This window comes from Sciurus vulgaris (assembly GCF_902686455.1).
Source record: "Sciurus vulgaris genome assembly, chromosome: 1".
Lineage (NCBI taxonomy): Eukaryota > Metazoa > Chordata > Mammalia > Rodentia > Sciuridae > Sciurus > Sciurus vulgaris.
This window is the reverse complement of record NC_136461.1, coordinates 105332915-105360518: the sequence shown is the minus strand read 5'-3', so window position 1 is coordinate 105360518 and position 27604 is coordinate 105332915. Positions and strand designations below refer to the sequence as shown.

General features: G+C 44.9%; 1 protein-coding gene across 2 annotated transcripts; it reads right to left on the bottom strand.

The window, feature by feature from the left end:
- Positions 1-646: 646 nt before the first annotated feature.
- On the bottom strand, positions 647-13242 carry CD2 (CD2 molecule). Of its 2 annotated transcripts, XM_079148673.1 has the most exons (5): positions 13111-13242; positions 12670-12975; positions 7987-8217; positions 4240-4359; positions 647-1006 (listed from the first exon to the last, which is right to left on the bottom strand). In XM_079148673.1, the coding sequence occupies exons 1-5, from the start codon at positions 13169-13171 to the stop codon at positions 666-668; spliced, it is 1059 nt and encodes a 352-aa protein (XP_079004799.1). In that variant the 5' UTR covers positions 13172-13242; the 3' UTR covers positions 647-665. The 2 variants fall into 2 exon arrangements, with proteins under 2 accessions (XP_079004799.1, XP_079004800.1); XM_079148674.1 differs by lacking the exon at positions 4240-4359.
- Between the last annotated feature and the right edge of the window lie 14362 nt (positions 13243-27604).

The window sequence follows — 27604 nt, the reverse complement described above, 5'->3', positions numbered from 1 at the left end:
TCAGGAAAGCGAGACCCAAACAACTAAGATTTCTGGTGACTCTTGTTGAAGTTTGTCCTTATAGGTGGTGATTCACAGATCTCCATGTAGATTGTCAGGCCCAGCTTTGCCACTGAGACCTGGGGATGGGCACGTTCTGGTCACTCTGGTGGGGATTCAGGTGGCTCAGGTGCTACCACACCAACTAGGCTCTTTCTCATTCTGCAGCTTCCTCTGCTTAACATGCAGCTGTTTCCTTCAGTGAGCAGACACCAGGGTCAAGGCAAAGATTTTATTTCACTCCTTCTCAAGGATGGAGAGCAAGTGTCCACCAGGACACATAAGAAAGCTGAGAGTCCCTGGAGCAGATGGGCTGCCTGTAGGGGACACAAGCCCAGTGACTACCTGGCATATTGCATCTGTGTGGGATCTGAGAGGGAGGTGAGATCGCCAAGATTTTTGTGCTGTCATGAATCACCCTCACAATCACACACTCATGGCTTCTCTCTTCCTGGTGTGACAGAGATCTGTGAGGAGGCCGTGAATCTTCAACTACAAGACTGTTAGAAAGTGCCTGCAGGACGGTGGCCCGCAAGCCCTGGGAGGTGATAAAGTCTTACATGTAGCAAACACTTGATGGAAAAGTGGACATGCACATCTGGAGCTGAGAAATCCAAACCGCCTTTTTATTGGAAATTAGAGGAAGGGGATGATGAATTTTCTGCCGCTCCACAGGGAGGTTTTGGTTGAACTCGAGGTCTAGGGAGGGGAGGGCCTCTCTGCTGGCGAACCTGTGTACCCGATGGGGGCGTCCTCTTCTGCTGCTGGTGCTGGACACGGTGACCAGGAGGCAAGGGACGATGAGCAGGTGTCTGGGGACGATGAGCAGGTGTCTGGGAGCGATGACCAGGTGGTGGAGGAGGTTGGGAGGCCGCTGGATTTTGAGGAGGTGAGGTGGGGATTTGGCTGGGCTTTTGGCTACTGCCTTCAGAGGTTGTTCTGTGGGTTCTTACCTCCAGCTCCTCATCTGCAACAACGAAATCACTCAAGAGCTCATTCTGACAAGATGTGATCCACATAACTATGGAACGCCTCTTAGAGGCAAGGCACCCTGCTAGCTGCTTTTGGAGGAAGCCAAGAGGAAGCGGGGGAAGAGCTATGTTCTCAGAGCTCTCAAAGCTCACAGTCTTGTGGGGGAATCAGAAATGCTGACCAAGCTGGAGGGAGACCCCAGAGCTTTGGAGAATTCGGGGAACCAGAGGGAAACGACACCTAGTAGGGAGAGCTCGGTGCTTGCTCCAGACAGGAGACAGCACTCAGACCCAAGTCTGCCTAGTGCTGGTACGTCCTAGACATTGGGTCATGACAGCAAACCTTAGGATCAGTCTGTTGTCGGGGAATCGGAGTCATCTCAGAGGAGTTACACTCCTTCTGACGGGTTTCTATATGGATATGCCTTTTGCCCAGTCTGTTATCAGGCAACCTACATTCTGGCAACAGATTGGAGCACACACAAGGGTGTTTTTAGTCCTCAGAAATTGACTAGCTCCTTGGAAATTTATGCCCAAGACCCATCCTCTTGGGCTGAGAAGGGAAAGATTCTTCTTCCCTGCACCCTTTGGGATTTTCTGCTTTGTGTGACTTCAGTCCATGAAGACAGGCTCAGGACCAATCAGAAGTTCCTGTACTGTTTTCACAGAGGAAATCTGCAAGATTACTCAGCTGCTGTAGACCTGGAGGGCTCCACTGGCCCCTCTTGTCTCCAGGCTATGAGTTAGGTATTCCAGTCCCACATATAAGACCATTCTCACAGGCTGCAGAGGCAGGCAGGAGTTGATTCCCCCTGGGGTAAATTAACGATCTCTTGCATCTTTATGGGACTTGTGGCCTGGGAAGCATAGTCCCTCTGAGCATCACCTGTAACTGCAGGCAGATGATGCCAGTCCAATCAGCCTCCTCTGGCTGCTGGAAACACAAATATCAGGCGGCTTTGAATGGGAAGGCTCAAAGTCAGATAATGTGGTTTTCATTTCTGAGTGGCTGTGTGTTCTAAGCACATAGACAGAAGGGCCCTGAAAGGACAGGATGCATCCTCTCTGCCATCTTTGGTGCACAGAGGTGACTGAGGTTATGATTGTGAGGCTATGGAGAAGACTTGGACCCTCCATCCTAGTTCTGGGGTATGGGGAGGTGGGCAGCCCTGCTTCATCCCTGTGACAAGCTTAGGCTGTCATTTGTTATTGGTCTGTTTGTCCTGCTTGTCATTCATTTGCTCCTCCTACACTTATTGCTGATCGTCTAGGTTTTAGGCACTATTACTAAGGGGCAATCATGACTCAGACACACTGTCCTCAGGAAGTCTAAAATCCAGTGAGATGAACCAGGACAGCAAATCACAATCTCAGTCTCCAGGAATGCACAGGGCCACCAGAGAGGTGTGAAGAGCCACAATCCCCAGATGGGGAGTAGGGTGTGGCCAAGTGGCTAAGCTCTTGGGCAGGTCTGGACAGACAAACCAGTTGTGGCTGTGTGCAACCTGCCTGATCAGAGCAAAACTGCAGGTCCCCAGCACGTCCACTCCAGCAACTGCCACGCCTGCTCCCAAGAGTTCCTCCAGGCTCATCATCCCCTTCCTTCACCTGCATCTCCTGGTTACTCAACCCAGGCTTGAGGCTAGGGTGAGACAAAGGAGGCACGTGGGGTGTGGAATTTAAGGAGGTGCCCACTCTGAGGGCATGCAAGAGAAAGATGAGCGCCTCCTTAAAGGTTGTACCCTGGGCTCCTTGCCTCCCCCGGTTCCTGACTCAGTTTCCTGGCCACAGAACTTGAGGCAAAGAATCTAACCTCACTGAGCCCACACTGTCTTACGTGTGATAGAGATTTCTGTCCCAAGATCACTGGAGGCTGGGTGGGATAGTAAGTGCAAAATATGAAACTTAGTTTCTGGCAAAATCAACTTCAGCATGAGTTAATTATCAGGTTGGTCATTTCAGCCTGGTGAGATTGGGGTGACATGTGAGGTTCATCTTGGAAGAATGCATGGTCTTTGGCCATTTGTGACAAGAAAGGGCCTCTGTAGAGAACAGATGGAAGACAGCCTTAGTAGGGCACAGAGCCGAGGAAGCCATGGCGCTAGGGGACACATCGAGCAACTGTTTTAAATTTAGAAAGATGTACCCAGCTCCATGGGGGGGTGTGTAGTGAGACATGGGGCTGAGGGAGGCCACCAAGAGGGTGGCTGAGGGAGAACTATGGAAAGAAGTCTGAAGTAAGAAGCCAATGCCAAGGGGTGCAGTGCCTTAGGATCCTGGGTGGCTGCACACCAGGTCCTCAGGCTGTGCCAGAAGCTGGTGTGGATGTGACCTGGCATGCTCTAGGAAGAGATGCAATGTGAGGGGCAGCAGTCCTGCTGTGAACGAGAGGTGACACAGGACTCCACGGGCTTGCCTGCCGAGTTGCATGTCCAATTGGTTGCTGACACCCCAAACCAGCATCTTCAGTGACACCTGGTCTGTCATTCCCTGATGTGATCTGCCCTGGGTGGCCTGGATATTCCCAGAGCTAGCTCTCCACGATGAGCATGACCTTTTTCATGTTTGGTGGGTTGTGAGACAGGACTGACCCAAGAAAATAGCACCCCAGCCCTAACACATCCCTCCTGAACAGTCAGTTAGAAAAGGGGGCACGGCCACCTGTCTGGGGGGGCTGTTTGTTTGTAGCACTGGGAAGGGAACCCAGGGCCTTGCCCAAAGGCAAAAGCTCCATAAGAGCCACACCCCCAGTTACCTTTCTTTGGGACGACTGTTTTCCTGTGAGTATCTCATGGCCTGACATGGTTTTACCTGTGTTCCCAGGAGCTTGGTCTTGAACAGGCATTGGGCCACTCGAGGACAAGATGTTTGCTGATGGACGAGATGTTTTCAAACAAATCTTTCTACCCACATGAAGCTGTATGGCCCTTTCACATCTCTCTGAGACAGCCTCGGACCCCAGTAAGCCTCAAGTGGAGACTCCAACCATACCAACCAGGATGTAGCTCCTCACACTCCTCACTGTGGGCCCCAAGAATTCTTTTTTTTTTTTTTTCTTTCAGAATTCAAGCTAACCACAAAATGGAACAAGCTATCACTTCTGGTTCCAGCCCTGACGTTCTGAAACCATCTCCTCCTTTTCTTTGTGGACCCAAGGCGCCATCCCCTTGAGATGACTCCGTGGGGATTTTGCTGCGGCCTGAGGTAACACAAAAGAGGGTGAGCTCACCGTGTCTCCTGCTGTTCTGTTTTTTCCTCTTGCTGACAAAGAAAATAAGTAGCACCACAAAGACCAAGAGGATGCCTCCTGCAACAACACCAGCGATGATATAGATGTTCAGACCTTTCTCTGCAAGAGAGGAGACATGGGACTTGGGGGCAGGAAGAGGTCCTGGACAGAGATGCCATTTCGTTGCTCTGGCCAAGGACCCCAGTCTCCCACTTCAAGAAGAAAAAAGAACTTGATGGAACTTTTCAGGCTCACAAAAGGCCAAGCTTAAGGAGGGTGGTGAATTGGGTCCATGCCTGGGAGAGCCCGAGGGGTAAGTGCTCTCTGAAGCTCCCTGGGAAACTGGAGACTAGAACTACTTGGTTGTTCATGCACCAAGTCCTGTCCATCCCCACCCACTCATTAAAGGGCACCATGACCTTTGATTGGTTGATTGATTTTAATTTTTCTTGGTGGTGCTGGGGATGATACTCAGCCAGGTCCTCACACATGGTAGACAAGCAATCAGCCACTGAGCTACCTCCCCAGCCCAGCATCACGGAAATTTAGACTGAAATAGTTTAGAGATAATCTAGTGTAATCTCTGGTTTCAAAGATGAGGTCCAGAGAGGGAGGATGAGTTGCCTGAGGCCACACAGTACATTTGTGAGTGGTTCCTTTAAGCAGCCTCTTGTCTCACTGTGTCTGCTGTTTTCCAGCTCCTTCATCTCTGGCTTCCCTCCTGCACTGATTCTTTCTTACCCTCTTGGTCAGGCAGTTTCCAAACACTCAGGGTAAATATTTCACTGGAGCAACCCAGCCCTCTCTCCTCACAGCAGAACCCACTCCCAGACTTTCCCCAGACCCATGAGAGAAGTTCACTGAGATAGCAACAACAGTGGCCAGGGCCTTCAGTTCCTAGAACTTCAGTCACTGTAAGGCAATAAGGAAAACAAAGACTTCAGTGTTAAGGGAAATGGAGTTTGAGTCCAGCTCTTTTAGGCAAGAGCTGTGTGACCTTTGACAAGTTACTCCACCTCTCTGAGCCTGCTTCCTTCTTTGTAAAATGGAAACAATGAAACCTACCATCACAGGTAGGAAGTCAATCAGATAATAGATGTGAAAGTGCTTTATAAACTGTAAAACAGCACACAAATATGAGGCCTTGCTTTTACTAGTGCTCTTTGCACTAGTGTTTCTGGTAGCAGTTTCCCAGGAGGGGTGCTGGGCCATCTGCCCTTTGTGAGTCAATAGCAGTTAAAGAGGAGCAGCTGGGGCTGGGGGTCAGGGGACGGGTACACTGGGAGAACAAACTGGAGCTTAGCCAAGCATCACAAAAACACTTCTGCAGCCAAAAGATCCTAGGAAGAGACCATTATTCACAGACACAGGAGGGGCCCCAGGGATCCAACAGAGGCTCAGACACCAAACTGAGCAGGGTTTCAAACTGTGCTGGTTTATTCATCCTTGGCTGTCCTTCCTGTAGTCTCTCTCTCATCCGTTCTTTGCCTGCCAGTTACACAACCTCTCTGTGCTCTGCCTATGAAGGAGCAGCCATTAGATAAGCAGCCAGAATCCTAAACCAGTGAAACTGGGCCAGGAGAGAATTTGGGGTTCCTGTCTCCTGCTGAGCTGAGGACTGCCCAAGTTCGTCCCAGGTGGGGCAGGGCAGACGTGGGGGGAGCTGGGGACACGTGGAGAGCCATGAAGCCAGCAGCTCTTTTCTCTTGGAGTCCGCGGGCAGGGTGCCCATTCCCTTGCCTTCCACAGTTCCATCCTCAGGTCTGTCAGGTCCCTGGCACCTGGTGGTGCTCTCTGTGGGGGACATTCCAGCTTGCCCTAGGGGCAGCTTTGGTTTGTCATTTAAAAACAGGCCCTTGCAGTAGAATGAATCGGAAATAACGTTCCTATGTCCATATGTGAGTCCATATGTAACTCCACATCGTGTTCAACCACAGGAACGGGAAGTTACCCTCCATGCATGTCAAAATATGCTCTGTATCACGTATAACTAAAAAGAACAAAATTGTTTAAATTTTTTACAAAAACAACAACAACAATAGGTCCTCGGGTTCTCTAGATCCAGCCAAACCTCCCTCCTGCACTTCCTCTTGAAGGTCCTGTGTGCATGAGTTTGTGGATGGGGTGCTTCTCGTGGGTCTAACCTGCTAATTCCGCCTGGTCTTTTAATAGACCTTATTCAGATCACATGGTTAGAATCTGATCACTGCTCTCTCTGCCGTGGACTTTTAGAGTGAAATGTCCAAATCCCTTTTAGGGTCTTCGAGGGCAGCCCCTCCCTCCCCTTCTGCAGGCATTCCTCCCATCTCCGCGGGGGCCACCTCCTGGACCAGCTCCTGCTCTGCACCATCGTGGAAGGGACGTGCATGTGGCTGCCCTCCACCTGCCTTCTCCCAAAGTGGCCCTTCCTCCCTCCGCAATACACATGCGTTTTTATACTGGTGGGATCTAGTTACAATAAAAATGAAGGGTGGGCTTGCCAGATAAAATACAGGTCAGTTAAATTTGAATTTCAAATAAACAAGAATAATTTTTTAGTATAAGTATGCCATGTTTGGAAGTATGCCATATTTTTATTTGCTAAATCTGGCAACTCCAACCCAGAGCCTCCTGATGTGGGAGGATGGCTGGTGGTGGCACACACAATGGGGCAGAGTGACACTGGTCTAGGTCTGTGGTTGGACGACAATCAGATGGCCTCCAGTGACCCCTGCCTCCTGGCATTTCTGCCTCTGCACAGTCCCCTCCGATTGAGTGTGGGCTGGACTTACTTCTAATGATTGAAGTTCAGCAGAAGGGAGGGGCCAGCATTCCTGAGATGAAGTCATAAAAAGACTGTGGCTTTTGTTTAGATCACTCACTCTTCTTGTCTCATAGGCTGCTCCAAGGGAAGCTTGGACTGCCATAGTTTGAGGCACCCCCATAGCCCTCACCCCCATAGCCCCCACCCCCATAGCCTGGAAATGGGTCCAAGAACCCACTCATCTGATCCTGTGATCACAGAGCTTATTTCCTTTGTGAACCCAGAAGCTGAAGCCCAGAGAAGGGAAAGAATCTATCAAGGTCATTTGACTAAATTTGGACAGCTGAATCTAAAAGTCCAGGCCTCTGACTTCCAAGCCTGAGCTTGAGCACTACAGCAGACTGCTTCTCAGAAGTGTCAGCTGGGGATCCTAAAAAGCTGAACACTGGGGAGGTATTGGACTCAAAGGGCTGCAGACTCTGGGGAGCTAATACCAAGGCCAGGCTGTGTTCTGTGCGGCAGGAGGAGCGCTGGCTTGCCACATCTACAGTCCTCTCTGACTCAAGTTTTCCCTTTCCCCCCCTCCTGCCACATAGGCTTTCTACCGTTACTCCTGACCCCTCCAAAAAGGAGTATTTAGGGGCAGAGAGATCTTGGGCAAGTCAGTTTTCCCTTGAGGGAAATGGGGGTTTGCAATGGCATGATCACTGCAGCTCCTTCCTCCTTGTCAATGCTGCATTTGCTTTTCCTGGAAGAGGATCTTTTCAATTGCCTGAGGTCAAATCGTGTTACCCAAGGTAGGTAACATGGAACACCCTTCTCCAGGGCTTCCCCTGAAGGCTTCCAGGAGGGAGAGGTATATTGTCACTTCTCATCCTGAGCCAAAGCTGTCTCCCAGCCCAGGCACCTGTGCCCTGGGCAGGAGTGGCACTTGCCACTGTGCTCACAGGCCTGGCAGGCTGTGTTTGTGAACTTGGTACACCCTGACCAATGCCCCCACATACCTGAACAGCTGACAGCTGCCATGTTGGACTCCTCACTGACTCTGTTGCTTGCTGTGCACTTGAATGCCGCATTCAGGTTGGTCCACTGATGTCTAATGACCTTCAGGTGACCTTGAGTGAGCTGTTTCCCATTTTGATACAGCTTTAATTCAGGGTCAGTTCCTTTCATTATCTCACAGGTCAGGTTTGTGCTGTTACAATCCCAAGAGATCTTTGGTTTTGAGACCATCTCTAAAAATAAGTAAAAATCCAAATCTATTAGGCTATTTTCTGATTTTAATATTTAGATAGTGGGGCATGGAGTCTGTTTGAGACCAGGGAAGAATTTTTAAATTCCCTAGCAATTTTTGAAAATCATTTCTTTTTATTTATGTAGAGCATTCAGAACAAACTGACTTCTGGTAAGTAATTAGATACATTATACTGTTAAAAAGTATATAATAGTTATTTTTTATGTACTCTTTTGCAGTTTTGGGGGGTTTTTTGGTACTAGGGATTGAACTCAGGGGTACTTGACAACTGAGCCACATCCCCAGCCCCATTTTGTATTTTATTTAGAGACAGGGTCGCACTGAGTTGCTTAGCACCTTGCTTTTGCTGAGGTTGGCTTTCAACATGCGATCCTCCTGCCTCAGCCTCTTGAGATGCTGGGATTACTTGGTATCATTTTGTTAAAACAGAGAGGCTGATGTTTTTCTTCCCATCACAGAGGGAATGTCCTAGACTCTGAGAAATTCAACGAGTCCTTTTTGGATGCCCATTAAAAAATGGCAAATCCGAAGAGGAGTCTCCCCACCCCAAGTTCAAGTTCAGGAGTACAACTAAAAGATTACCACCTCCTGCCTTCCTTCCAGAGCAGCCAGGGACTTCACCGTGGAGGAGTGGGTACACCCATAGCCTGGAATCTGGGTCAGCCACTCTGCCCTTGCCAGGGTCCTGAGAGCAGAAGGCCAGGTGGGCATGTGTGTTCATAAGGAGCTCAAGGCTTGCAGAGGAAGCACTCTAATCTGGAAACCTGAGACCTGGCTCTGCCCTTTCCCAGCCCAGAGCTGCTTGGTCATTCTCTGTGCCTTGCTGGTCTTCATCTTTGAGAAAATGATAAGAAAAATATTCCCCACCCATCACAAAACAGATGACATGAGGCAAATCCCTGTGCACATCATTGGTAGCGGTGCTTATGTTCATAACAGTAAATTCCCCACCTCTCCTTTACTGACATGATAATATTTAAAGTCTGATACATAAAAAAACAGCCCAGTCTTGGCCTTAGGTAAGGCGGTCCACGTCCTAGTCCTCCTCTCCCTAGCCGGGTGACCTTTTTTCTTCTCTTCTATTTTTTTCTCATCCTTGACTCCCTTGCCCCAGACTTGCTGCATTCTGTTTCATTTTCTCTCTGTTCATTACGCAGATAGACAGCTTAGAGTTCAACACTTCCCTCCCTCTCTATATTTTGGACAAAAATACTTTCCAAGCCAATCAAACTTCATTTCTGTTTCAATATATGGGCATGCGAAAATTATTTCTCCCCATCCTGAGATTCTGTGTAGTCCAGAAAGAAGAAAATGGAGAAACATCACCACACCACAGAGTAGTAGTCTAGGGTCCACAGTGTTTACCTGTCTTCAAATTGGTAATATCCAATCACTGTCAAAATTGATAAAATATAAAATAGTTTAAAACAGACAAAAAAATTACCAACAATTCTACTACCCATAGTCAATTATTATTAGTATTTTTTTTCTTTAGGATTACCTAGCCCTTTTTATTTTGAGACAGGGTCTCACTAAGTTACCTAAAGCCCCACTAAGTTGCTGAGGCTGGCCTTGGTCATAGGATCCTCCTATCTCAGCCTCCTGAGTTGCTAGGATTACAGGAGTGCACCCCAGTGCCTGACTTTTAATATTTTGATGTATATCTTTACTAGATATTTTCTACACATAAATATGCATATTGATAATATTTTAAAAATGAAAACTGGATTATGTGGTTTTATAGTCTGCCTTTCTCCCCCCTTACTGAAAATTATATTATAAAATTCTTTCTTTCGTGAACATCAATAAATATGCATCTCCACATTCTGATGCATACTTAATGTAGTTAATAAGTTTCAAACTGCCAAAGACTTTCAATCTATGCAGTATCATACTAGTTTTTAAACAATGCAGTCACAAATAGCCTTGAGTGGTGAAACTTTGCACATACCCTCACTGTTTTCTAGAAATGGCATGACCTGGTTAATAGAAGCAAGTTGCTAAGTGCTGCTCATAGTTGAGAACGCCTTAATTCTGGACTGCTAGGATTAACTTCTGCTCCATAGATATCTGCTTATATGGGGCCCTCCACTGCCTCTTCAGCCAGCAGAAGCAGCCCCATCTCAGTATGGAGAGGTGGGTACCTGGCTGTGAAAGGCATCGAGGAACTAAGAGAGGGGACAGGCATTAGCACAGAGCACACAGGTACTATGTCCCAGGCACTCCAGGGCACCTTTTCTACACTGTCTCTTTGAATATCCCTTGAAGTTATTACAGGTGGAGCATCCCTAATCCCCAAAACCAAAATCCAAAATGTTTTAAGCAATGACATGATGCCATAAGTGGAAAATTCCACATCACAAAACTTCTTTTCATTCACAAAATTACTTAAAATACTGTACAAAGTTACTTTGGGCTATAAGTACAAAGTGCGTATGAAACAAATGAATTTCACATTTAGACTTCGGTCACAACCCCAAAATATCTCATTATGTCCATGCCAATGTTCCAAAATCTTAAAAAAATCCCAAATTCGAAACACTTCTAATCCCATACTGTATTAGGGAAACTGTATTAGGGAAAATCAGACTCAGACCAGACAGGACACTTGCCAAAATTATATGACAAGTCATGGTGTTGAACCACAAATTAAATAATGACGCTGTGTAACGTTGACATGCAAAAATCACAGTAAAGTCACTGTCTAAAAAGGGAGCAGGGTTTTGCAGGGGAGGGTAACAAAAATGTTGATTGTGGTGATGGCTGTTCAGCTCTATGAATATATATAAAGTTATTGAATTTTACATGTTAAATGGGCCACGTGTATGGTATGTTGATATCTCGACCAAATTGGGAGTTGGAGGGAGTCACCAATCCTTGCCAAAAGGACCCCTGGTTTTTAATCCAGACTTTGCTCATCGAGCAATGAGAACTTGAACAAAATTTCCTCTGACGGAGGCTGTTTCCTTATAGATAATAAGGGGATAATAACTACTAGCTGTCAGGATTCTTGGGAGCTTTAAATAAGATTGTGTCAGCAAGCCTATGACACCTGGTAGCCATTATCACCATGTACTAAATGTGGCCCAAATGTGATTGTCCCAGCATGATCCTTTGAGCAGATTCCTGTTCAAACAGGACACCTGAGCCATGCTGGTGGGACTCTGGACACAACAGTCCCCAGAGTTCACGATCAGAGGCTATTCTTAGTCTCGGCCTGTTCCTGGAAGCTTCTTTTCAGTCAAACTGGAACTAAAGCGTGGAAAGGGGTCGTTTGTGGGAGAGCTAGCAGCCTCTGGACTATGGGAGGAGGCTGCTGCCAGGTTTGACCCTAGGCAGGAGGAGGGGGCCCTGCCTCTGGCCTCCTGTGTGAAGCACAGAAATGTTTATTTGCTCACTGAATCGCTGATTTGGTGCAGCTTCCTCTTCTCACTTCTTATCACTCCCTGCCCAGTATCCCCTGGACTCCAAACTTCAGAGATATTTCAATTCCCCTTCCTCTTCCTTCTGATTCTCACCCACACCCCATTGCCTCTACTTCCCCACACACGACTCTCAGCATACCCATCTCTTCTCATTCCACAGGCATCCTTTAGTTTAGGCTGGTGGTTACCAACTTCAGCTATTCGCTAGAACCACCTGGGGAGCATTACCACATACTGATGCCTGGACTCCAGGCCAAAAGTTTTGACTTACATGGTCTAGGGTGGGACCCAGGCACTGGTAATTTCTAACAGCATCCTTGTTGATTTGCATGTGCAACCAACATTAAGAACCACCCGGCAGCCCTGGTGCACCTTGCTTGGATTACACCAGCAGCTTTCCAGCTGGTCTCACCTCCATTATCACCAGCCACTCCTACCCTCTCAGCACATGCAGAGACAGACAATTTGTATTTTCTCCACATATCAGCAAAAAAATCACCTTCCACTTCAATTGCTGTGCTGTTGAGCATATCAGAAACAAGGGCTGTTCATCCTTAAATGCATCATTTCCAGCCCTTTTCTGCCACATTGATTCTTCAGGCTACCCTGGCCTGAAGGTGGCTCCTCACTGGTCTCCAAGCAGCATGTCCTTCCCAGCACACACCTTGCTCACCTGGGATAGACACCTTTTTCCTCTGTCCACCTGTCCCCTTTCTGATTAACGACACCTTCTTCCAGGTTCTTTACCCAGCTCCACATCCCCACAGCCGCCCAAAGAGAGCTGTAGACAGATAGACAGAGGGTGTATTTCTACGTGTGTAGACCCCTACCCCCACTCCACGCGCAGTACTGGAGTCTCCACTGGGGCAGGAAGGATGCATTGGATTTCCTGTAGTGCTACCCCAGAGGTCAAGGTCAGGGTTGGGGACGTTTTACAAAGGCTAGTTTCCAACTTGCTAAATAGCACCCCTGTTAAAGTGAAAAAAATGTAGGGAATGAAGACTTACCTAGAATCCTCAAGTCGAATGACTGTTCCAGCACACTTTTTCCATCCGTATTATATATAATTACGTTGTAGATATTATTGTAATATTCCTTCAGATGCTTAATTTTCAGAGTTCCATTTGCTAATATTTCATATGTTTCATTATACCGGGAGGGTTTCTTGCCTTTTCTGAACTGCGCAACCATGATCCCTTCTTTGTCCCATCGTATGTCATCAATAACATCACTCATTTGAAAACTGGGAATGTCCAGGTTGATATCTTGATCCAAAGCACCCCAGACAATCCTGATGTCTTTAGAGACTGAACCTATAAAAAGCAAGACATTCTCTGAGCTCTTCAGGCTCCCTGCAGGGAAAGTTGGACTGCGGAACTTTGATGCTCATTTCAGGGTCTCCAAAGAAACTTCTCACAGTGACTGTGAAGACCCACACACCCACTTACCTTTGGTGGGAAAGTTGAAAATCAGAAGAAAGTTGATGAAGAGTTTACATAGGAGGCTCATCTTTGGGATTAGTTTCCTTGTGGCGGTTCTGAGCTCTTGTAAAAGGAACTGTGGTTGAGACTGGTAGAGTCCACCCCCTGACAGCTGAACCACGTGCCTCTCCTCTTTGCTTTTTTTGACAACAGCATAGAACAGGCACATACACACTTAGCAAGCCAACCTTTCTGATGCATTCCTTTGCCAAAACAGGTGTGGTTACGAGCCTGTGCTTTCTTATCACACTTTATTTCTTTATTTATTTGCTACTGGGGATTGAATCCAGAAATGCTTTACCACTGAACTACATCCCCAGCCCTTTTCTTTTTCTTTTCTTTTTTTTTTTTTTTTTTTAGTTTTGAGACAGGGCCTTCCTAAGTTGCTGAGGCTGTTCTTGAACTTGCGGTCCTCCTACCTCAGTCTCCAGAAGCTGGAATGACAGGTGTAAGCCATCACACCTGTCAAGAACTATGTGTGCAACACCCCACCCAATTCTTAACCCCATTTTAATTCTTACCAAATTAAAAAAAAATGGGGGAGGGTATTTTATTAATCCCTCAAAGAGAAAAAGAACTAAATGGTTTACTTGCCCAGAAGTGCCCTTATGTAAGCAAAGAGCCAAATTCAATGATTCAGCCCCTCTTCTACCCACTCAACTATCTTACCTCTAACAGAACCACATAGAAACATGGTTAACAGTTCTTAAGTGAATAGCCAAATACAAATATTTATCCTACAGTGATAAATATTGGAAAATGTATGCATGTGAAATGATTAGGAATGGATTTTTTCCTCTTTCCTGAAAGATATTTTTAATGTTCTAAAATTGTTTATGTTATAAAAAGGAAGAAACACAAACTGAGTCTCAGCTGTAAATGCTTAAAATCTCCAAATCTTATGTTTAGTACACATTTTACAACTCTATTGAAATTCACAGTTAGGTAAATAAAACCTTGTTGCAAAACATGTAAGAGGTATAGACTAGGAAAATCAACCAGATCAAAAAATATCTAAGGTGGTCAACATTACAGATGGTGAAAGAAAGGAAGCAAGAAAAAACAAAAAAAAACAGAATGAGAGAACCGGGAGAGAAAAAGAGGAAATTTGTGACCCAGGGAGAGAGAGTGATGTCCTCTGAAAAAGGTACACCAAGAGATCTGGCACAGAAGACAGGGATAGCCCAGGGACAGATTTCCAAGGTATGTTTCCAGTTTTAAGATTCATTAGGACACAGTGAGCCAAAGTTTTAAAAGTAGTGCTTTTATTTTTTTCAACTTTAGGTACAGAAACAGATACTATCTGTCAGAAAGTTGCCCAGGAAATGCAATGAAGTCAAAGCAGTAGATTGCTACTGCCATGTGACAGGAAGTCTAAATAGCATATTCACCTCACGTTGTGTAATAAACCCCTCACTCACAACATCTGTGATGACAAATTACAGTTGTGGGGTAGGGCTGTGGCTCAGTGGTAGAGCTCTTGCCCAGCATGTGTGAGGCACTGGGTTAATTCTCAGCACTGCATGTAAATAAATAAGAAAAATAAAGGTCCATCAGTGACTTAAAAAATATTTTTAAAAAATTACAATTGGATTAAAATTTTAAATGCTATAAAACTGTAATAATGCTTAAAAGACAAAATAAAAAGATTTTTATATCTTTGTGTATGGAAGACTTAACTGCACATATTACACAATCCTGAAGTAATTAAAAAAGATCAACATCATTTACATAAAAATGTAAAAATGACCATTTCTCATATATTACAAATATTTTGTCACAGCTTTTCATTTTGTACATTATCTCTTGCCTGTACATAAATTTTCAATAATCAATGAGAGAAAAAGTTTTTAAAGTGGGCAAAGGACATAAATTATCAGCTTACAGAAGAAACATCAATCATAAGTCTAATGTCACCAAAAAATATAGATATCCTAGCCATAAAACACCATCTTTACCATAAGGTTAGTGAAATTTTAAGGACAATAATTTACATTATTATTTGTGTATGTGGGTGGTCCTGGGAATTGAAACCAGGGCCTCCTACCTGCTAGACAAGCATTCCGCCACTGAACTATGTCCAAGCTACATCAATTTCCTTTATTGATGTGAACGTGGGATAAACAGGCACTTTCATGATACCAGAGAGAATGTAAGCCAGTGCCTTCTGGGTGATACAATTTCCATCAAACTTTAAAATATATATATATAAGCATTTCAGCCTAGTATTCTTTTCTTTCTTTCTGTTTGTTTATTTATTTATTTATAGCATTGGTGGGGATTGGCCTAGTAATTTTAATTTGAGAATTCTATCCTACATAAATGATTGCATAAATGTGTAAAAATTCTAAGGAAGTTTGTTGCAGCATTTTTTTATTATAAAAATTGCAAACACCTAAAATTACGGTATATTCATAATGCAAAATATCATGTGATGGTCAAAACAGAATAAAGTAACTCTAAAAGTGGAATATGAAAAAACACCTTTGGTAAATCACATGAAAGGGCAAGTAGAAAAACTACATCTATGGCATACAAAACCACATGTACAGCGTGACCCCTTTTTATAGATTACACTATATTACTGTAGTGCACTGTACCATGGTATACTACATTATTATGAATGCACGCTTGGAAGAGGTCTGGAAGGATTTATGCTGAACTTTTTACAGGACTTGGCTTTAAGGACCCAGATTGCAAAGGGGTCTAAATGAAAAGTTCCTTATTTAGTGTATCAACTTCAGCGAAGTTTGAAATTTTGGTAAAGGACACCAATTTTTTTCCATAATTTTTTTTTAAATAAAGTAAGCTTAAGGCATACATTTTCCCCCTATGTGGACCCTGAGAAATAATTAGTATGTAGCTTCTCTGCTTGTAAGTGGCTAACCCACCAGCTACCCGTTCAAAGCTGGTCCTAGTGATAGTCATTGTTTAGTTTACTTCTGTTTTATTTTTATTTATTTATTTGTTTATTCATTCATTTAATTTAGGGGTGGGTACTGGAGATTGAACCCTGGAGTGCTCTATCACTGAGCTACACTCCCAGTTCTTTTTCTTTTTTATTTTGAGACAGGATGTCTCTAGGTTGCCCAGGCTGGTCTCGAACTTGCCACCCTCCTTTGTCATTAAAGGCATGCACCACCATACCCAGCTTGCCTCTGCTTTTAAGACGGATTGCCTCCTCTTCCACTCACTTTCCTGATAGTTTTTCCTGTGCTCTCATGGAGCAAATGGAAAGCTGCTCTCTGTTCTTTTTTTGAGGCATTAACTCTGCTCCTCTCATGTCTAAATTAATTCTGAGTCAGGAGCATGACTTCAAGGGCAGAAACCATGAAAAGGAAAGGGATTCATAGGTAAGACTGTAAAATTTCAAACTTTTGTATGTAAAAATCTATTTAAGAATTTGAAGGCCAAATACCAAAAGAGACAATTATTTGCAAGATACTTGACAAAGATTTGTTATCCTTAAAATTAATTTTTTCTTGTAAATGTAGAAAGAAAAGATAACTTCATATTAGACACCTTCATATTAAAATGGGTCAAGGTCCTGAAAGAAGAAATTCACAAAATAAAAGATACAATTAAATAACTATTCTATGAAATACATTTTATTAATACAGAGCTTCCCATCTTAACATAGATACTTTTTTCATCTTTCACTTAAAAAACACCCGGTGTTGAGGTGGGCAAAAATAGGTCAGTAGAAATGCAAATGAGTACGGTTTTGGGTGGACAATGTGTCATGTGAATCAGAAGCATTGAAAATATTTTTATTCTGACCCAAGTCCACAAGAATAATTTCTTCATAAGGAAAAAACTGAAGTATCAGAACTAAGATCTGACTATAAACTTATGCACTGCAATATTAAACCAAAATTGGAAACGATGTTAATGCCTAAGAAAAAAAGTAAGTAGGTAAATCATGGTATGGACAAGCTATAGGAAAACACAGGGCCCAATTGTAGGAGAGGAAAAGACATTTTTTTCCTCTACCCATCCTAAGTTCTCTGGCCCTGTGATTACACTGGGAAAAAAAAGACTGATTAATGAGAGAAAAACAGAAGTTCATGACCCTGTGAGGAGTGTTGGTTAGAACTCAGGCTTATATACCATCTTAGGCTAAGCAAAGAAAGAGGGGCTGAGGGATCCCGGGTGGGGGGAGCAAGTCATGGGATGACCCAGAAAAGTACGTTAAACAAGGGTTGTTTTAAAAAAAGGTTTATTTCTAGACTGAAATCGGTTGATAGGAGTTAAGAGTCCTCCTCTTCCTGGTACCGGAAAGGGAGTCGCCTTTCACAAATGAATACTTCCTTTATAAATGTAAATTTCCCTCATGAAAAGAAACTTGGTGCCCTATGTTTAGAGCTTTTCCTGCCTCTGCTCCTTCTCAGTGGCCTCTAGTTCAGAATAATCCATTTTCCAAAGAGGCATGTTTTGGAGTCGCATATTCTGCTACCCTTCACAATAAACCATGCACTCTCATTTTATTTCTCAAAAAAGTGTGTGTTGAGTATGTGTTTTGGAAGGACGTCCCTTTGTGGTGGGATAATGGCTGTTGTTGTGCTGTCTTTGGTAAGTGTTGCTATTCTATTATTTCTACATCAAACACACTGGATTTCAGGTGATTTGTTTCAATTCCAAGTGGGTTTTATAACAACTCCAAGTACCCAGGGTGGGTGTAGTCTGGGTGAGAGTGTTTCAGGAGAATATCTGGTCAATGACTTGATTCAGCTTCTCTGTTCAGGCCCTCTCTGCAGTCGAAGACCTACCCCCTGCTATATCTCCATTGATTTTTTTCCTTACCAAACTAACCCTCCTGGGAGATGGACTAACAGGAGAAAATAAAAAGTGGAGGAGGAAGACAAAAACCTTCTCAGAGGTCTTGCTTTAGGATGAGAACCTTGACTAGTAACGTGCTGAGAGTCCAGACTCCGCTTCCTCCAGTGCCAAGGGAACTCTCTAGCAAGGTATAGGTCACGGGGACACTGTGGTCAAAATTCCATTTTATAATTCACATCCAACAGAATTTCTTGAATTGTGGGGTTTCAGAGGAGAAAGAAATTAAAAAGGGGACCTCTCTACAATTCAGTTGAGGGTCCTGAGTCCTGAGAGGTCCTGGGGATGCATCTGCCCACCTCTCCAACCCAGTGCCCAATCCTCAGCCCCTTGAACCTGTGCTCCAAACCCTGGGACCCTCTGACTTCCTCCTGAGACCTCCCTGCTGTCGTCTCTACCTCCCACACCTGACTTGCTCCTACACAGGCAATCAGTAAGTCCCAACCACGGAGCTACAAAATGTCCCTCCTCTCACTAGTCTGGCTACTTGTGCCCTTGCAATGCTGTCCCACAAACTCAGGGGAGAAACTCGAAATAGGCAGCCCCATGTGGAGCATTGTTTACTCAAAACTGGCGTAACCCATGGCTTCAGGGATTATGAGAGAGGCCACTTCGTGTGTCTGTTTGCAGCCAGGTCCTGTGGATGTTGGGCTTGGTTGTATCTGGGATAAGATCAGCAGCTGCATCCGCAGCATCAGATTCCAGAGGTGTGGTTGCTGCCTGGGGACGTGCTGGTGTCTTCACAAAAGCAGCCTCCTGTCATCGTCCGCCAGTGTGAATTCTGCGGCAGGAGATGAGCTCTTTTCCAGTTGAAAACCTCCTCCGTGAGAGCTGTTCCTCTGCCAAATGTGAAGTCCTCCCAGGCAAAAGACGAGTTTGCTTTTCCTCCTGTTTCCCACCCACACAGCAGAGGACAGAATCGACCTCAGCGACAGTACCTGGGTGAAGTGGGAGCTCCTGAGATGAGAGTCACCGCACTGGAAGTCCCCCAAGGACTATATGCCTCCCAGAGAGGGAGAAAATGTCTGTCACCAGCTGTACAATCACGTGATTACAGAGAAACAAGCTCTGAGCCTAGCAGCCCAGCTCCGTTACCTACTAGTTGTGCAGATCCAGGCACCTCCATTCATGTCTTTGAGCCTCAGTTTCCACATTTGTCAAGGAAGATAAATGCTTCATTCCCAAGTTTATTGTGAATCAAGTGCTGTGATATGTGTCTACGACCAAGCAAGGTGCCTGCCTCCTAGGACATATTCAAAAAATGTCAGCCTGCTTCCCTGTTGGCCTCTGTTCCTGATGTGCAGGCCTACAGCAACTGTCCTTATCCAGAGCCAGTGTGCCAAGACTCTCACCAGCTGCCTGGAACCACAGAGAGTCCTGAACCCCATATATACTATGTTTTTTTTCCCTATACATACTTAATCTATAAATTAAGCACAGTAAGGGATTAACAATAATAATCATAAAATAGAACAATTATGGCAATATATTACAATAGAAATTGTGTAAAATTTAACAAATAGTGTATTTCTGGAATTTTCTATTTGTTTCCTGACTGCAGTTTAACCTCAGGTAACTGATAGTCCAAGGACAAGGGGGAACTACTATACTTAGAACACTAGGGAGGAGATGAAATGGAGGAGCTTCACCTTTAGAGCCAGGAAAGCTCAAGGCACTTGGGGGCTCCTGAAGGCCATCACAGAAGTCAGAGACTTCGGACCAGCAAGAAGTCAGGAACTTTGGGCTGGGGGTATAGTGCAATGGTAGAGCTCTTGCCTAGATGTGTGGGCCCCACAGGGAAAAGAACTCCAACTAGACACCTTCAAAGTACCCTTAAATGTGCATTGCTTTTCTCTTCTTCTTGTTTTATTTTATTCTTTGCAACCCTCTTCCTGGTTGTTTCCTAAGATTGCTTAGCTATAAAACCAGTTTTTAATCTAAGAGGGGATATAGGAGACATGGGGAGACAGAGCACCTGTCAACTGCTAGTTTTGGAACAGGATGCTAAGGAGGGGTGCCTGCAGCCTGAGTAAAGGAAAGTAGACTGAGGCCCAGATTGAAGGAAAGGGGACTGGGGTCATCAGCTGGTCAAGGCCAGGGGAGGGATCTATGGTGGCTTAGCAGCTGGAAGTATATGTTGGTCTGCAATGCACAACAGGAGCCCCCAAAATGCTATCCATATGAACAACTGAACAGAGCCAATGATGGAATGATGGTGTGGTGGAATTCGAACTAGAAACCACACGATTAAAATATGAATTCTGACTTTTTCTATGTATTCTGCGTGATCTTAAAAGTAGCTTTTCTGGACCTCAGTTTCCTCATGGCTAAAATGGTGAGATGGGGGAGGAGGGATAATTCCACTGCCTAATTTAGCCCCAAACTTTATGGCTGACTGGGTGTGGTGGCACATACCTGTAATCTCAGAGACTTGGAAGGCTGAGACAGGAGGATGGCAAGTCTGAGGCCAATCTGGGCAACTTAGCAAGACCCTGTCTCAAAATAAAAAAATAAAGAGGGCTGGAGATGTAACTTAGTGGAAAAACACCCCTCAGTTCAATTCCAGTATCAATAATAATAATAATAATAATAATAATAATAATAATAATAATAATAAATTATGGCAAAAGTTAGACAATAAGATCAATGAAAAACCTAAAACCCATGCTGTATACTGGAAATTGCAGGACAGCATGGTGGGATCAGGCATGACTAAAAACCATCTGGAGACATTCACTCTCAGGGAGGTGTCTGAGGTTTGGTTCAGCAATGGCCAGATCCCACACCAAGAGAGAGGACAATCTCTTCAGGATCAGGTGACCTGGGCAGAAAAGAGAGCACTCATCTCTGGAAACCCAGTTCACTTATCCCTTTGCCTCTCTTTCTAAGGCTGCCTTATTTCAAAGGACCTTGGGGCAAAGTCCCTGCCTGCTGCTGCCACCCACTGGCCACAACCTGAATTGCACCCTTGCTAATTCACTGTTGGGGTTAGATCACTTGCAGATTTACGTTTGCATAGTGTTTTCAGGTTTACACTTTTCTTACCTCAAAAAACAAACAAAAAAAAAAAACAAAAAAAAAACTTTTTTTTGCAGTACTTGGGATTGAACCCAGGTCCTATCATGTACTAGGCAAGCTGAGCTACATGTCTGGTCCTTTTTAAATTTTATTTTGAGTCAGAATCTGGATAAATTACCCAAGCTACCTTTAAATTTGTGTTCCTCCTGCCTTCAGCTTCCCAAGTAGCTGGGACCATACCCTGCAAAAAGTAATATTCTTCCATGCATACACTATCGTTTTTCCATAAACATGTTTGCTGATAAAGAAACCAAGGCTGGCCGGATGCAGTGGTGCACGCCTGTAATCCCAGCATCCTGGGAGGTCAAAGCAGGAGGATCATGAGTTCAAAGCCAGCCTCAGCAAAAGCAAGGTGCTAATGAGACCCTATCTCTAAATAAAATACAAAATAGAGCTGGGGATGTGGCTCAGTGGTCAAGTGCCCTTGAGTTCAATTCCCAGTACACCCACCAAAAAAAAAAAAAAAAAAAAAAAAAAAAAGGAAAAGAAAGAAAAAGGGAGGGAGAGAGAAAGAAAGAAACCAAGGCTGGTAGAAGTTAAATTGTTCACAGAGACAGTCAGATGAGCCCATGATTTTTTTTTTTTTTTTTTTTTTTTTTTTTTTTTGATACTGGGAATTGAACCCAGGAGCACTTAACCACTGAGTCACATCCCCAGCCCTTTTTTATATTTTACTTGGAGACAGGGTCTCTCTGAGTTTCTCAGAGCCTTGCTAAATCGTGGAGGCTGGTTTTGAACTCGCAATCTTCCTGCTTCAGCCTCCCAAACCCCTGAGATTACAGGCATACACCACTGCACCCAGATGAGCCCATGGTCCTTGATTCCAAGATCTATGTCCTTCCCAGTATCACTAGCCTGTGTCGGTTTTCTCTGCTGCTATTGTAGACTGGGATGCACTCCTATCACCTGGTCAGGAAGTTAGTTCTCCTGACCTTCTCTCCCACACCCCTACAGCTAGCCCACAGTACCCCACCCCCTTTTAGACCTATAGCAGTCTACGGGCTGGGGGTGCCAAGATCATGAAATAGGCATGTGTGGCCCCTGCTCTCTGAGGGGTCTCAGATTGATGAGGGAGTTGAGACAGGCACCCAGGGACCTTGACCCCTGAGAGAAGTGACCCAGATGGGTACGGTGGGATTAACGGGAGAGGAAAGGAACTGCAGTTGGGGGTGGGGGTTGCCTGAGTAGGTCCTTCGAGACAAACAAATTGCTAAGTTCATAACAAGTAACTGAAGGGACTCAGGGAGGAATTTGCTGGAGGGAGGTTTCCATGTGTGAGGTTTCCCATTTGGCAGAGAAGAGAGGCCAGTAGTGAAGGTGGAGAGGTAGAGTGTTGGGGAGAGCACACCAGGAGGAAACTTATGCCCTTTTCTAAAGGCAGTGATAAGCCACCATTCTTCATGTCTTCCTTCTATTGCCCTAACAAATATTCCAAATATTCTTTGTGATAGGCACATATTCTGTTTGATTGTTTCTCAGAATATCAAAAACAAACCTTTGTTGCAGGGTTTGTTTTTTTTTTTTTTTTTTTTTTTTTTTTTTTGCAATAAATACTCACTGACTTCCTACTTTCCTTGTGACAGGTGCTCTTCTAGGCCCTGGGGAAGTACCGCCACCCCCATTGAACTTGCAACCTAGTTGGGGGTATAGATGATAAATAATAAATAATAAGTAAAATGTAAGTACTTAGTGATGAGCATTCAAAAGAACAATAAAGTTGGAAGAGGAATGTGCAAGTTGGGGTGGGGGATTTGTGATTTTAGAGAGGATGCCCACAGAGGCCTCACTGAGGAAGTGGTCTGATAAAGACCTGAAGGAACTGAGGGAGACAGGTACACATGGTAGGTGGAGGGCTGTCCAGGAAGGAGAACAGCAAAGGCCTGAGGAGGGACCATACCTAGCATGTTTCCTCCAGAGAGGAGGCCAGCAGCACTGATGAGGGGGGTGGAAGAAGAAGAGTCTGAGGTACAGAGGGACAGGCAGGTGGCCGGAGAGGAAGTCACAGGAGGCTTTGTTCAAAGTGGGAGCAACTGAGCGCTGGCTGCCACGGAGTCCAGAAAGCACCTCACTGGTGAACCACTAGTCCAACAGGAGGATGGAAAAGAAGCTCATCTGCCGTGGGACTCAGTAGATTTGACTGAGGCCTGGGGAGGTGCACCGGGCGGGTGTGCCTAGCTCTCGGAATGCACATAAAGTCTTTTTTAATGTTCAACCCTCACCTTGACGGGTGCTCTGGTTGCTATTTTGCACAAGAATCTACAACATGAAACAGCCATGCTGCTGTTCTGTTTGTGGAGTTCACAGCGTGGCTACCCTGCCACGTCTGGAGCCCTTAGAGAGACCCAGGGCCTGGGTGCTGCGAATGGCTAGGTGCTGGGTGGACTGGGGCTGGTGGTTCCACTCGCATGCCTACTGGCTGAACCTGCAGGCGGGGACCGATGACCAGAGCACTGCACTTGTCCTCTCCATGTGACGGGGGTTCCGTGCAGTGCAGGATGCATTCTGAGAAAGAGCATCTAGAAAAGGAGTTGCCAGAGAGCAAGAGATCTTGGAGAAGCAGGTGGAACTGACTGTTCTTGTTTGTTTGTTTATTTGTTTGTTTTTTATAACCTCACCTAGAGCATCCTTTCCACTGCGTCTATTGGTCAGAGGAGTCACAGAGCTTGGGTCACAGAGCTTGGGTTTAAAGGGAAAGGACACAAGACCTACTTCTTGAAGGGGTATCGTGTCAAGTAGTTGGCAGTCTTTTCAAAACCATCATGAGTGTCATGGGTCTTACAGCTACACCCACCCCCCACCTCCACAATTCCTCGGACCATAGGTCAGAGCCTGGATAGTCTGGAAAGGTCCATCTAGTCACTGCAGCCTCTAAGAAGTGGTAATGTGGCAAAGCAGTACAAACAGAAAGGACTTTTGGTCCCAGATCATGTGCTTACCTACCTATTGATGTAGGGTCTGAAGAAGAGGTGTGGTGATCAACTCTGGTTACTAGATTAAGCTCCTAGGACTTTTTTACCTGAAGTGCTAGACAAAATCTATGACCTGGATCTAGTGACTAGTTTGAGCATTCCATCTGAAATACTTAAAGATCGCCTCAGCAGACATTGGATTCACTCTCCTTGCAGAAGGGTTCAGACTTGGACTTCACCCTCCTCAGGTGTGTGGTGTTGCCGACATCACGGGTGAACCATTAGTCCAGCTGGATGATAAACCAGAAGCAGTAACTGCCAGACTAAGATGGAACCAGGATGTGGCAAAGCCAGTCCTTGAGCTCTCCAAGAGCTGAGGAAGGCTCTCCCCATTTACTGGGACAGAGCGTAACAAAAGCTAGCATTTTATTTACACACTTTTCTCAAGTAAGATCACACCTGTCAGTCCAAAGAGGCAAACAGCGGCAGTCCCATGGAGGAAGCAGGACGATGTGATCACTCATTCACTTGTCTGTGCCATGATCATATTAGAAAGTAGCTGAGATCATTTGCAGCATCTTTTCTGCAAACCAGTCTACATGGTGAACCAATAGGATGATGAGTAGAAAGAGTTCCTGTAAAGGAAAAAAGAAAGTTCCTGTAGATGCCCTCCTCTGCTTTTCAAAAGAAGGTATCTGCCCATGTGTCAAGCCCTTCACCAGAAAGCAAGTCCAGGCTGCATCTCAAGTAGCTCTAGCTGGGTCTTGACAGCTGTTGTTGCTCCTGTAGCTTTTCCCCCAGATGGTGGGAGCACCCAAAGACCGTTAGACACAGTGGCAGTCCTCCTGAGAATGCCAAGGCCTCTGGCCTGGGTTCTGTGGTGTGGATCCTGGTAACAGTGCTGTCAAAGTTGACCTCTCCCAGTGGTTGCGTCTTTAGTCTGGAGTGACTGTCCACAAGCCATTTGCTCTGGCAGGAGTGATGTATCTTCCCCACATCTATGGAATCCCTTCTTTTCACCCATCCTGGGATGAATGGATTTGGCATTCTTTATTCTTTTGAGATTATATTGTTTACATCAGTTTTCTCTGTTTCTAGGCTATTCAATAACAGAGGTAGTTGTGTTACTTTTATCCCTCTCAAATCCTCTAAGAACTGAGAGCCGGGGGACGGTATTGCACCTCTTCGTGTACCAGGAACTGAGCTGTGCAGTCTTTCTCTGACGCTGGTCTGACTCATGGGCTAATAACTTTCTTTTCTTTTATTGTGAAAAAAAGCAAACACTGCAAAGTCTTTTGGTAATTCTAAAACAACAACAACAAAACACATGGGAAATATTCTCCTACATAAATGTTGAAAGATCATATCTTTTGCAAAAAAAAAAAAAAAAAAAAAAGGAATGAAACCATGTGGAATTACAGGACTAATAGAATAGTTAAGCTTCTGATTCAAGATAACAAAACATATTTTGAAAATGCTACCAATTACTGATGTGGCTAGTGTTTTTCTCCTGTGAGGGATCAGGTGTATTATAAACAGTTGGTGAAGGGAATAAAGTCTGTGGGGTTGAAGAACATATTTACTGACTATGCCTGGATTGGTATGATAATCTTACAATTACAGGAAAATGAAATATTATTTTCTTCTATTCTAAAGATACACTCTATGGAGTGGCCAGAAAGACCAGAATCATAGATACTAAAACTTGTCATTTGTTCCAATGTAATATCAACAAATCTTTGGTTTTAGAAAACAGACAAAAAGCCCATAAGCAATATGCCTTAGGTCAAGTGTGAACAAAGTTACTGTAGACCTGAGCTTTATAATTAGAAAAAGGACCCTGCGACTTTTAAACCTGTGGCCTCATGCAGGAGCCTACTACCTGTATGTCTTTGGACTTCACCCAAAAGGAGCCCTCCTCCTGGAGAGGAGCTGCCTCCCAGTCCTCCAGTCACATGCATCTGTTAGCATGTAACTAACCCCTTTCCTCCCATGAGGGATGGAGCAATGTCGCATGCCAAACTTGTACCAAGTGCGTGTTAATAAACCCTGAACCCAATTGGCAGCTTTGTGGTTTTCTGTGGCCTTTTGCAGCTTGGAGAACATTTTCCGATTAGAAGCCCCTGCTGCTTTATCTATTACATGTGAAACCAAATAAGTCTGCGCAGGTCCACTGGGGGTTGACGAGTAACATCAGAGTGTGCAGCGAGGGGGAAGGAATTAAAAAGGGAGCTAATGTCATCCGTGGGGAACAGATGGAGAAGGAAAAGACCTCTCTGGAGGAGAGGGGTAGTAGAAGGGTTTTTTGCAAGGCAGGAGCACATATGTGTGTGTGTGTGTCGTCTGTGGCCCCAAAATGTAAAAGGCAGCTGCAAAGACTGTTATGCCATGGGCTGATTTATAGAGGGGAAATTTTTATCTCATAAAGCAGATTCGATTTCCTGAGGGCCATATGCTTGCATTTCTTCTTCCCAAAGAACCCATAATCTCATGTGGGAAAAATTCAGAATTTTATTGGCTTTTAGAGAAGAGGGAATTGGAAATGTTAGATAAATAGAGACCACATGGAGCCAGATTTCATAGCTTTCCCCCAAGGCTGCGGGTAAAGCTGCAGAACTGTGGACAGAAATGCAAAACTGTGGGCTAGGGACAAGGACGTGCAGCTCCGGTCCCTGTGCTATTGTTCAGCTCTACCAGACCACATTCAACCTCCCTGTCGTATGTGGAGAGGGCCATATTTGCCCTGTTTATCTTGAAAAACAAGGTGAGGATCTAAGAGGGGCGGGGGCACTGTATGTGGCAGTGTCTTAGGATTCAACAGGGCAGACCCATGACAGATACTGGTTTTCTATCAAAATGTAATTTACAACTCAATCAAAGCTTGGCTCTTCATTTGTCCACTTTTTAAGCAAATATTAATTGAATGCTGCATTAGAACACTCTGTCTACAAGTGGCAGAAACCTGATTAAAAACAGGTCGCTCAAATTAGGATATTGATTAGGTCATTCATTCATTCATTCATTCATTCAATAAGTTTGACAACACTCTATTGAGTACTTGCTATGTGCAGGTTGCTTGCTATTCTAGGAGCTTAGATTTTTAGCAGCAAACAAAACAGCTCAAGTTTCTCATAGGATACATATTCTAAGGGGAATACATAAATAATAACAGTCACATAAATTTGCAGCCTGTCAGGCAGTGGTGAAGCACTATGAAGAAACATAAAACAGAGCAAGGGTACACAGAGTGACAAGGAACAGAGTGGGCTGGGATGGCCTAGCTGGAAAGGTGAGAGTTGAGCAGGAAAGAGGGAGCAAACTGCACAGCTCTCTGGCAGAAGAGTGTTGCAAAGAGACAGGATAGTAAGTGAAAAGGCCCTGGGATAGAAGTTAAAAGGCCAGTGAGAACAGAGTGGGCTGAGCTAGGGTAGAGGGGGAAAAGATGAGGTCAGAGAGGAGCAGACAGGTCATGCAGGGTCAGAGGGTCAAGATAAGGACATTGAAGTTGATGCAAAGTGTTTAGTGGGTTCTGAGGAGAGCAGCAGTATGATCTGACTTAAGGTTTTAAAAGGATTCCTTGGGCAGCTCCGTGGAACAGGAGTAGAAGCAAGGAGACCAGTATGAAGGTTGCTGCAAAG

Bases quoted from the DNA above. Each gene is read 5' to 3' on its own strand.
- CD2 (XM_079148673.1), bottom strand. From the start codon at position 13,171: ATGAGCCTCCTATGTAAACTCTTCATCAACTTTCTTCTGATTTTCAAC. The intron at 12,976-13,110 runs GTAAGTGGGTGT...TGCTTTTTATAG, and splicing joins TTTCAACTTTCCCACCAAAG to GTTCAGTCTCTAAAGACATC. The intron at 4,360-7,986 runs GTATGTGGGGGC...CCTCTCTTGCAG, and splicing joins GGCAGCTGTCAGCTGTTCAG to AGAAAGGTCTGAACATCTAT.